Here is a 12199-nt window from a genome sequence, read left to right as displayed (position 1 = left end):
CTGAGCTGGCTCTCGTTCTCAGGTATCGCCTGCCTGTGCTGTGACGCGCGGCGCCAGGTGCGGATGCAGGCCCTGACGTACCTGCAGCGAGCACTCCTGGTGCATGACCTACAAAAGCTGGATGCCCTGGAGTGGGAGTCCTGCTTTAACAAGGTAGGACTTCCTACTGGCCTTGAGAGAGCCAGGCAACCTAAATAAGGAGCTCCTGCCATCCACTGGTGTCCGATCGCCTCTGCTGTTCTATGCCCATCTGCCCAGACCAGCTTCCTGGGGGCAAGGTTGTCCAACATTGGATGTTTACCTACCAGGTGCTGTTCCCTCTACTGACCAAGCTGTTAGAAAATATCAGCCCTGCAGATGTGGGTGGGATGGAGGAGACCCGGATGAGGGCTTCCACGCTGCTCTCAAAGGTACTGCTCACCCCTGCATCCACCTACTGTCCCTGTCCCTCCTTTCCCACAGAAGTCAGGTCTTCTCGTAGGGCTCGAAGATGACGTGTAAGTGCTCAGAGGCTGCCCAGGGATCGGGGGGGGGGGGGAGGGGGGTGTCTGCATTTCAGAGGAACCTCTGACTGAACACTTAGAAGTTGGGGCCAGCTTCCCCCAGCTTTGGAGAGGGCCTTGGCTAAAAGAGGCTGGCTGGTGGGTCCTAGGTCTTCCTGCAGCACCTGTCCCCACTGCTGTCGCTGTCCACCTTTGCTGCCCTGTGGCTCACCATCCTGGACTTCATGGACAAGTACATGCATGCAGGTTCCAGTGATTTGCTGGTATGTTCCACCTTGACCACTTCCTCTCCTGCATGCTGAGAAGACTTGCTGTTTGTCCTTCATGGCTGCCTCGCACTTACCTCTCCTGTTCATGGTCCCCGCCACTGCCTCAGTCAGAAGCAATCCCTGAGTCCCTGAAAAACATGCTCCTGGTGATGGACACAGCAGAGATCTTCCACAGTGCAGATTCGAGAGGCGGCGGCCCCTCTGCCCTCTGGGAAATTACCTGGGAGCGCATTGATTGCTTTTTGCCACACTTACGTGATGAGCTCTTCAAGCAGACCGTCATCCAGGGTAGGGTCTTACAAATCCTTGAATTTTGTTCCCTGGAGGGTGGACCGGTGGGTGTTGTTGGGGGCTAGTGGATAGCCAGGGTCCTGCAGGAGAGAAACACTCTAAGTTGCCTTCTGGGTTCTCTACTCCAGACCCCGTGCCCACGGAACCTCACAGCCAAAAGCCTCTGGCCTCCACCCACCTGACCCCTGCTGCTGGTGACCCCAGGATGCCCAGCCATCCACCTTCCCCAGAGATACCCTCAGAAGTGGGGGCCTGTGGTGAGTTCCTCAGAAATGGTCAGTTGGAGAAAACCTCCAAAGGTGCGGGTGCAGTTTAGGATTACTACTGTGATGGGGTGAGGAGCCTGTCTGCCTGCTCTGCCCGCCCTGTGGGAAACGGCAGGACAGCCGCACTAAGACAGGCGCCTGCTTAAGGGTTCTGGGCTTGGAGGAGAGGGCTGTGTCAATGTACAAAGGCCTATCAGGGGTGCAGGTGACATCCAGACCACAACTGACCTGACTGAGGAGTACACTGAAGGAGGTAAAAGGTAGAGACAAGGTAACAGCATCCCAAAATGAGTTGTGGGGTTTTTATATTGACAGATGAATGCATTTTGTTACACCTCAAATGATTTAGTAACCAATTCTATAAACTCAGAATTGAAAGTCAAGTTTGATTTTTTTTATTTATGTTTTAATGTATTTTTTTTTTTTTTTTATGATATGAGCTTTAGGAAGTTTTGAACAACTTCACCTCAGAGAGGAGTGGGGAGGGACAGAGGTTTGAGAAGTCCTCTGGGAAATTTGAGAGTTGTCTCATGCCAACCGGAAAGTCTGACTGAACCACCTTTGCTTTCCGTGCAGACTCGGAGAAGCCTGAGGGTACCCGAGCCACCAGCAGCAGCTCTCCCGGGTCACCAGTGGCCTCTAGCCCCAGCAGACTGAGTCCTTCCCCGGAGGGACCCCCCCCACTGGCCCAGCCCCCACTGATCCTACAGCCCCTGACCTCCCCACTGCAGGTGGGCGTGCCACCCATGACCCTGCCCATCATCCTCAACCCTGCACTCATTGAGGCCACCTCCCCGGTGCCTCTCTTGTCCACACCCCGCCCTACAGACCCTATCCCCACCTCTGAAGTCAACTAAGGCGGGTCCCTCGGAGATGGAGACCGTTACTTCCCACCAGGCCTTCCAGGCCCAAAGCAAGCTGCTGTTGCTACTACTTGATGGGGGAAATGAGCAATGGATCCTGCTGGGATCCACTTCAGGCTGAGACTCTTCCAGTGCTGCCCATTCCTGAGCTTCCAAGCCAAGAGTGGACACAGACATAACTGTAGCCTCTGCCTTGAGCCTGGCGGCTCCGGGGAGGCATGGAGCCAACCCTGCCGTGCCAACCCCGCGGTGCCTGCCGTGTGTCCCTGCCAGGTTAGGCATTAAGAGCCACACCCAACCACTCTGCACTTTGTTCCTCTCTCCATCCAGTCCCACCAGCCCTGGGCCACCTCCTCCAATCCTTCCTCCTTCACTAAATAGCTGGTCAGTTTGGAGTTGCTTGGCACCATGGAGGGTGGATACGATGGGGTCTGCCCCTAGGAGCATGTACATATGGAAAATAACACCGATGGACTTTTTATGATGTAATAAATGTTAGTGCCAACACATTTCCTGTCCCTCTGATTTTCTTTTGTGTTTGTGTTACTGGGATACCCTGTCCAAGGCTTGCTTGGACCTTGGATAAACAGGTAAAATGAAGCTGAACTCACCACCAATGAGGTCTGATCTACCCGACCCCACTGCTACCAGCCAGAGGCCCCACACACACCACCGCCATGAAGGAGCTGTGTCAAGGGCTTAGGCAGTTTCATAACCTTAAGAAAGCCTGGCAGGACCATAGGCAGGTAGCTCAGAGCAGCTGTAGTCGTCCAGAGCTCTTTCAGGTGCAAGGAGGCCATGAGTCTGCACAGGTGGACAGCCCATCTTGTTTTCCTACATCAATATACAGAAACAGCTGTTCCCTGACAGACCAAAGACATTATTCCACCCAGTGTAGCCTGCTAAACAAATGACTTTATTCGGGTGATGCAGATATAGCTTTGTTTTTTAGACCACCAACCAGCTCCCAAATCATGACACAGGGACTCAATATTAATTATGAACTCTTGGCCTTATCTTAAGCTCGTTTCTTGCTATCTCTCATAACTTTACCTGTTTCTCTTCATCTACATTTTGTCTGGGGTCTTTTTTCATTCTGTGTGTTCTATTCCATGTCTGTCTGGCTGGTGGCATCTCCCTCTCTCTCTCTCATTCTCTCTTCCTTTTGGGCCTAAATTCTTCCTCCTACTTATTCTCTCTGCCCACCAGCCCTGCCTACCCCTCTAACTGTCTAGTTTTTGGATGTTCAGCTTTTTATTAGACCAATCAGGTGCCTTAGGCAGGCAAGGTGAAACAAATGTAAGACATCTTTACATTGTTAAACAAATGTAACACAGCTTTACATTGTTAAACAGATGTAACACAGCTTTATATGGGAAAAGTAATATTCCATAATACTCAAGCGCCTGCATTACCTGAGAAGCCCACCCCAGCCTGGGTGATGAAAACTTCATCACTGGGGTCCCAACCCCAGGCAATCTTCTATCCCATTCATACACCATGAGCTGCTGGGGCAGGACTGTGCACAGGCAGATGGGAAATGGCAGTTGGGCCCACAGGTGAGGCTTTCTATCCCATGCTCCCATTCTGTGAGGATGTTCACAGGCCTGATGCTCCCCTTCTGTGAGGACGCTCAGGCCTAGTGCTCCCCTTCTGTGAGGATGCTCACAGGCCCGAGTGTTCCCTATCAAGCTACTCTGAGCATTGGTCATCTCCAGCTTGGGGGACAGAGCTGCACTAGGCCATCCTATGAAGAAAAGGAAAGGACAAATCTTTGTCTCTCAATTAGTCTCACCAAGTAGAGAAGACACTGGAGGACTCCAGGCTGACCCCTGCAGGGAAGCAAAGAAAACTATTTATGGGGTTGGAGAGAGCTGAGTCTGGATCCTGGCATCCATGTTGACCAGCTCCTAACTGCCTGTAACTCCAGCTCCCTCTTTGCATTCCCTTGCACATACCCACAGACAAACACATAATTAAAAATAAATCTTTTTAAAATACAGGAGAAGAAAAAGCTGTGCAGTGGTGGCTCACACCTTTAATCCCAGCACTTGGGAGGCAGAGGCAGGAGGATCTCTGAGAGTTCAAGGCCAGCCTGGTCTACACAGTTCCAGGACAGCCAGGGCTACACAGAGAAACCCTGTCTCAAAAAAAAAAAAATTAAATAAAATAAAAAAGAAAAAAAGAAAGGAAGGAAGAAAGAAAGGAAAGGAAAACCACTCGCCAGAATTCCCCTTCTATTATAAAGAAGAAAGCTGAATCATGACAATATCTCTTCTTAGAAAGCAAAGATGGCCTTGAGAGGCGGCTTCAAGTCTGACTGATGAACAGGGGCCAGCGCTTTGGTGATGTGGAAGTGACAGGATGTTTGGGGAAAGCCACAGCCGGGTCTGGAGGAAAATGCTCATCTCCCTGTGAGCTCTCCGAGAGTGAATTTAAAAAAGAAAAAAAAAAATCAGACACCCCTGAAGTCTCCCCAGCATGGCTGCCTGACCTGAACAATACCAGTGGACACGCTAGCATGGAAGCTGAGAGTTCAGAACGCCTCAACCCTGGGCAAAGAGCTATGGGCAACTGGGGAATGTGAGAGCCGAGAGCAAGCTCTGCCTCAGGAAGAGCCTCCCAGCTGGGTGCCGCTACCAAGTGGTCAGTTCTGAGATCACACATAGGCAGGCAACACTAAGATTGTGTGTGTGTGTGTGTGTGTGTGTGTGTGTGAGAGAGAGAGAGAGAGAGAGAGAGAGAGAGAGAGAGAGAGAGAGAGAGAGAGAGAGAACACAAAGAAAACACCATGAATTTGAGAGAGAGCAACGGACATGGGAGGGACTGGATAGACAAGAGGAAAGAGGGTGAGATGTAATTATAACTTCAAAAAATATTTTTTTTCTTTTTGAGTCAGGGTTTCTCTGTGTAGCCTTGGGTGTCCTGGAACTCACTCTGTAGATCAGGCTGGCTTCAAACTCACAGAGACCCACCTGCCTCTGCCTCCTGAGTGCTGGGATTAAAGGCGTGTGCCACCACTGCCCATCAAGAAAATATTTTTTAAAATGACCAGAGGAGAGCTGGTGATGGACACATGACATAAGACGCTCACACTGAAAAGGGGCATTGTTGCAGCAATGGGTGACTGTTGCAGAATTTATTTCAAGGTGTGTTACTGTTGCTTATGCTCTGGGACATTTGTTTAATGTTGCAAAGATGCGCTTGATTAAATCAAATTCACCTGCGGTCAGGAGGCTGGGTACAGGCTGGCAGGAAGCTGTAGGGAGAAGCCAGGTGGAGAAGGGTTTAAAGAAGGAATTCTGGGGAGATTATCCAGGAGAGATACTTGTTATTCGGCCTCTCTGAGGGGTAGAATTTTACCTCTAAGTTCCCTTTTTGCCTTTGAAACAGTCGGTGCCCGAGGGAACAGAATTCCCTCGGGTTGTGGCTGTTGCAGGACTAACCACTGCTGGTAGGTAGCTCAAAGCTGCAGGTGTATCGGTGCTGGCTTGCCGAGGCATCCCGTAGAAGTGTTTCCCACAAGTCTCAGGCCAAGGCATGGAGTGTGGGGTTGGATCAAACCTGGCTCGCTCTCCACTCTTCCTGTCCTTCCTGTGACACGTCTAAGTGATGGTAACAGTAGCGCAGCGACCACACACACACACACAAACACGCCAAGAATGCCTGTGAGCGTTCTCGTGCAGGAAGACGTTAGGAAGGGGGTTTGCAGAAGGAGCCAGGGGTAGCAGAACTAGTGTTGAATCCCCAGGGAAAAGGATGCGCGCTCCGCAGTTGTGTAGGCAGAGTTTTTCATCAGGACCCCTAACAGCTCTGTCCCACCAGCAGCTCCCAAATGACCGCCCAGGACTCATATATGCTGGGCTGATAGATTACGCTTACTTTTCAGCTAGTTCTGATAATTTAAACTAACCCATTTCAGTTAATCTACCTGCTGCCCTGAGGCTCGCTTACCTCACGTACACACTTCCCATCCGGTTCGTTCTGCCTCTCATGGTATCTCCTCCTGAGTTCCGAGGCTCGGCCCCTCTTCTTCCCAGCATTCTCTGCCCCAAAATCCTGCCTAGTCATTGGCTAATCATCTTTTTATTAACAATGGGAGCAACACCATCTTCTCAGTGTACAGAAGGATTTTTCCTCAGCACAGTTGGCCATCTGCACTTTGAAGTATTCATCCGTTTCTGAGACACCGATCTCTCTTAGCTCTCATCCACCCCACTGGCCTTTCCGGTCCCTTTATTGGTTTATTCCCACAACCTCTGAATAGTTGAGCATCCAAAGCTTAGTGCTTAGCTCCCTACCCCGCCCTCTGTTCTCTCTAGGTGACTGTTGTAGAATATTATTTTAAGGTGTGTTACTTTTGTTTATGCTCTGGGGCATTTGTTTAATGATGTAATGATGTTTGATTAAACAAAATTCACCTGCGGTCAGGAGTTTGGGTCAGCAAGTAGCTCACAGGAAGTTGTAAGGAGGAGCCAGGTGGAGAAGAGTTAATAAGGAGGGTCAAGTAAAACCGTGTGAGGACTTCTTGGGAGACATGAGGAGATGAGTTAGGTGAGCTGCTTGTTATTCAGCCTGTTACAAGCAGTTTTACCGCCAGCCTGGTCCTACAGCCGCATCAGCCCCAAATAACACAGATACGCTGTATTAGATATAAAGCTGTTGGCCTGTTACTAGCGTTTCTTATTGGCCAGCTCTGTCTTAAATATTAACTCATTTCTATTAATCTATGTGTTTCCACATTGTCTTACCTTACCAGACAGAGTGTCCAGACCTCTGTTCTCTCGGTCCTACATGTTCAATTTATACAGCATAAAGTCAAACAGTCCAGACAAGAGCAGGTTTCTTGCCCAAATGGCTAGTCTTGCCATATTGCAAGTAAACTCCATAACGAGTTTCTGTGATGTCCATCTTCCTTTCTGATGAAGGTGGTGTTGCCAGGAGCAGTTGTGCCTCACTGTTAAGAAAAAACCCTAAACCATTTTAAATGCCATATTCTGTAGGTCTTTGAAAGGGTTGAAGAATGCCTACTCATCTCAAATACATCGCTATATATATAGAAATCCTAACTATAAGTTTTGACTATTATAGGTAACTATCTATAATCTGTACTAAATTATACATTTTTAAATGAGCTATATGAACACAACACCTAAACAAGAGGAGAAATATGCATATCATAAAATTGACCTTAAATTTGTATCAAATGAAAATCCATTCCAACACAAAGTATTCATATCTATACCATAATCCCCTTTTTACCTTTAAAAAGATTCGTTATGGTCATTAACTATTTATAACCAACCCCATTTAAATGAAAACAAACATAGGCAATATTTGGGAATTTGGGCATCGTTCTTTCCAAACTGCTTCCTGCTGGTAGGGGGCGCTGTCTTGGGGAATCTTAAGAAGACACAAAAATCCTGACTGTAGTGGTCTGCAAGGCTGCCTTGTCCCAACTGTTTTGAATGTGGATTACCTGGGACACTGCTTCAGGGGGTCTTGCTTGTTCAAACCATATTAGTCTGGAAGGAATCCACAGCTTTTTATTTTCTGTGGAAACAAAAATAGAAATCCTTTTCCCCAGTAACCTGTCCTTAAACTTAAAATTTGAAGTCAAAGCATTTTTAAAATATATAAATTGGATTATTTAGCAGCATTGATAATCAAGTGTATTGTAGCAATTATTCCTTCCTTAGCAATTGAGCAATTCAAGACAACACAATAGCATACAGTTGGGCGACATTTAGTTACATGCAGGTTTCCTGCCAGTGTGGTCCCACACCTCTCTGGGAATCAGGCTTCTACTTCAACCTTTGAATCTTGAGTTCTTTAGCAGGACAGAGATTTAAATAAGTTTTCTTAGTAGCTTTGGAAGAGTCAGTGTCTGAGTCCTGGGGCTCTTGCAGCCTGGCAGCTACTGGATGAGACAGCTTTGAAGGCAGCAACGATTAATGAAAAACAACAGGTGACTTGAACACCATCCATTGCGCCGACCCCGTGCCCAGCATCAACTTTCCAGGGCTGACTTCTAACTCTCCTGCCCTTCAACACTTGCACTCGAGAGACTGACTCACGGGCTTTCTAAGTTACCAGCATTAAGGCAGAAGTTCCCCCTTTTAAAGACACATTTATTTTTTTATTTTTTTGGTTTTTCGAGACAGGGTTTCTCTGTAGCTTTGGAGCCTGTCCTGGAACTCACTCTGTACAGCAGGCTGACCTTGAACTCAGAGATCCGCCTGCCTCTGCCTCCCAAGTGCTGGATTAAAGATGTGCCACCGACACCCGGACAAGATACGTTTGTTTTTATTTCATGTGTGTAAGTGCTTTACCCACCCCAATCCAATCTCCGTTCACGGGACCCTGGTCTCCCTCCTCTGCCTTTGCTTGGCATGCCATGCACTCTTAGAACCTATGGCACTTTGATCCCGCTGCTTATCCTATTCAAACAAAATGCATCCAAATTCCCTGCCCTTTTTGGAGACAGAGTCCTGGGAATTGAACTCAGAGCCTTGTTCATGGTAGGAAAATGCACTAATCTATAGCCCCCACCCCCGAAGTTCTTTATTCCATCTACGCTGGCTTATTGTCCCTCAGATATTGCATACTCACTCATGTGCAACCTTTGCAATGTTCAGCCCTCCACACAGGTGGTCTCCCTCTAGGTCTGACACGTGACACACTCCCTCGTTTATCATGGTCTTTGTTTTAGGTTCTTTGTTTTTGGTTTTGGGGGTTTTGTTTGTTTTTCGAAAGAGTCTTTCTATAAAGTCCTAGCTTGCCTTGAACTCACAGAGGTCCACATGCCTCCTGAGTGCTGGGATTAAAGCATCTTTAATCCCTCCAGTCACTATGTGAAGTTACCTCTCCAAAGCAGCTCTCCCTGACTGCAGACACTAACGCTCATTTTCCTGCCTATTTAACCATTCCTCAGCAGAACTTAGAAATGACTTATGGCTACTTGATTTCCATCTGCAAGCCCTTCCAGAACTTTTCCAGAGTTGTCCTCACTGTTTATTGGCAGATGGATGGGGCAGATTCCTGACGAATCTTCTCTGTGCAGAAGCAGAGATCCTTATGATGGGAAGTCCTCTGTATGTCATGCCTATGTGTGTTGTTTAATTGGTTGATAAAGTCGTTTTGACAAATGGACAGGCAGGATTTAGTTAGGTGGAAATTTTGAACAAAGAGGCAGGAAGAAGAAGGAAGTCAGAGTGAAGAGACCATGTAGTCACCAGGGAAACAAAATCCCAAGGCATCACCTAGGTAAGCCAAGGACATGTGGTGAAATGTAGATTAACAGAAATGGATTAATAATTGAGAGCTTAGGCACTAAAAAGCATTGTACTGATATACGCCTCAGAGTGGTTATTTCATAGTGGCTGTGGGGACCCAGTGGGCACTGAGATGGATGGGAAAGTCTCCCTTACACCCTTACATTGAAAGCGAGATGACATGCAACTATTTAGGGTTAGCTGACATCTCTGGGCCATATGCCCTGGGAATTGCTGGGGGCTTTGTTACAGATGTATGCTCATGCAGGCTCATTTACACTTAGTCTCTCCACATGTTACATATCTGAAAATTTCTATAATAGAAGGTTTAGGGGCTCAAGAGATGGCCCAGTAGTTAAGGGTGATTGCTGCTCTTAGAGAGGACCCAAGTTTGGCTTATGGCACCCACAACCTTCTGTAACTCCCCCCCCACGGGACCCCATGCCCTCTCCTGGCTTGTGATGACAAACATGAACACACGCGCGCGCACACACACTCACACACACACACACACACACACACACAGAGCACAAACAATAGAAATAACAAAAGTCTGTGAAGGCTTTATTTTCAATGTTTAGAGGTTTAGAACCAACTAAAGGAGTTCAGTTCCCAGAGGTGCATTTTAGAATGCTGTGGAGGCTACAGGAAGTCAGGTGATGCCAGCAGCCAGTGTGTTCCGTGAGCACTTAGGACACGTGTGAGCTACGTCAAGTAGCATGGGTGCACCTTCATCCGCTTAGAGTTAAGAATCTAGAAAGAGTGGTGGCACATGCCTACAATCCCAGCATGTGGGAAGGACAGAAGGACCTGTTCTTGTAGATGCCCTAGCATTGAAAGTAGAACGCCACTCAGGCACCAGCCTGGTCTACAGAGTGAGTGCCAGGACAATCAAGGCTACAGGGGTGGGTGGGGAGAGCAGTCCATTCTCTCTCCTTCCTGGATATGCCTAAGCTTCATCAACAGATACAGTTGCACCCATAGTCTGAAACAAGTAGTTTCATCTGTTCAAATTAGTGAAGCCCAACTTGTAGTCTATGCAAATATCCTAAAAATTAAAAAAAAATACTGAAATGCTTCCTGTATCAAGCATTTACTCTAAGGGTGGGGCAGATAAGAATTAATAGTGCTCCCTTCCTGGTACTGGTACTGGTCTATGATCATGTCCTAAAGATCAGGGCAAGTCTTGGGAGGGTCCTGAAAGAGCTGTGCCCCAAGACTGGAGATGCACTGCACACACAGCTCCTACGGGAAGTTGACCACCAGAGGTCCAGACACGAGTCCACGCTGTAAATTCTTGTCGACCTTGTCAGTAGACATGTTCAAGGAGATGTCATAGAGTGTAAAAGCTCATTCATTATCAGGGTGACATTTTATTTTTTTGTTTGTTTGTTTTTTTCCTGAGACTGAGTTTCTCTGTGTAACAGCTCTGGTTGTCCTGAAACTTACTTTGTAGACTGACCTCAAACTCAGAGATCCACCTGTCTCTGCCTCCCAAGTTCTGGGATTAAAGGTATGCACCATCGCTCAGCTCAAAGTGGCTTTTAAAATAATTTTTTTTTTTTTTTTTTTAAGATTAAGTGCTCTATCTGCATGTACACCTTTATACCAAAAGAGGGCATCAGATCCCCCTAGAGATGGTTGTGAGCCATCATGTGGTAGCTGGGACTTGAACTCAGGACCTCTGGAAGAGCAGCCAGTGCTCTTAACCACTGAGCCCTAAAATAGATCTTTTGTATTTGTAATTATCTAGGGTTTGGGGAGTGGTTGGAAACAGAGGAATGTGCACATGAATTCAGCACTCTCTAAGGCTGGGGGAGAGACAGTGGAATCCTCTGCTGTTCTAGTTTCAGACACTTCTGAGCTATCCAAAGTGGATACTGGGAGCAGAACTTCCATCCGCCTGGAAAAGCAATCCTGAGGCCTCCCCAGCCTCCCACCACCTTTTATGATGGTAGCTGGACCTCGCACATGCAAAGCACACCATTGAGCAATATGCGAAACCAAGAGCCATTGTCTACCCTAGAGGAAGTTTGAAATATTATACTTTGGACACCTTTGAGTGTATGTGTGTTGAGATAGGATGGCTTCCAACTGGAGATCCTTCTGTCTCAGTCTCATGAAACTAGGACTGCAGGTCTGTATGTATCAACACATCTGGTTGGTCACCTTTCGATTCTAATAGCCCAGACATCTGCGGTGAATGAACGAGATGAACGAGGCCTGAGACTCCCCAGTCAAACATCCCCCCCCTTTTTTTTTTCTTTTGCTCCAAGCGCACTGCTCCTCCAACAGGTCATCCTGAAAGCCTGGACTCTTGTGAACACGCCACTTACAGAATAAATTTTAAAACCACAGTCTCCTCCAGAAGCCATCAAACTCAAGACAGCGGATCCCAGCGTTTCCTTGGGATCCAGAACCCGGCCACTAGATGGCGATCTGGAGCTGACCGCAAGATCAGCCTCCTTCCTCTTCCCTTAACTTCCCAGCATCGAGGTCCCTGTCCCGGAGGGAGCCGAGTGTCGGGGCTGGCCCGTTTCCCCTGGGTTTCCCCAGTTTCAGACACAGCCAAGTGCTTGGAGCAGCAAGAGCCGAGGGGCCCCGTGTGCTCCTCAGCCATGCGGGGCAAGCCTGGGAGGGTGCAGCGACCCGAGCCCCGCACTGTGCTGCTTGACCGTCCCGCCTCGCCCATCCGCAGCACAGCTGGTGCGGGGTGACACCGGTGACCAGCCC

At 48.1% G+C, this 12199-nt stretch overlaps 1 protein-coding gene across 1 annotated transcript in view; it reads left to right on the top strand.

Annotated features, from left to right (window-relative positions):
• The window catches only part of Gbf1 (golgi brefeldin A resistant guanine nucleotide exchange factor 1), a 122230-nt gene extending 119529 nt beyond the window's left edge, over window positions 1–2701 (top strand). Inside the window, exons 36-41 of the mRNA XM_051199999.1 lie at window positions 23–153; window positions 309–410; window positions 653–766; window positions 880–1060; window positions 1192–1320; window positions 1906–2701. Of these exons, the coding sequence (XP_051055956.1) occupies window positions 23–153; window positions 309–410; window positions 653–766; window positions 880–1060; window positions 1192–1320; window positions 1906–2186 (938 nt within the window). The 3' untranslated portion in view covers window positions 2187–2701. The remainder of the gene's footprint in view (window positions 1–22; window positions 154–308; window positions 411–652; window positions 767–879; window positions 1061–1191; window positions 1321–1905) is intronic.
• The last annotated feature ends 9498 nt before the right edge of the window (window positions 2702–12199 follow it).

This window comes from Phodopus roborovskii, unplaced genomic scaffold (assembly GCF_943737965.1).
Source record: "Phodopus roborovskii unplaced genomic scaffold, PHOROB, whole genome shotgun sequence".
Lineage (NCBI taxonomy): Eukaryota > Metazoa > Chordata > Mammalia > Rodentia > Cricetidae > Phodopus > Phodopus roborovskii.
The sequence above is the reverse complement of the archived record's forward strand: the minus strand, read 5'-3'. Positions and strand labels throughout refer to the sequence as shown.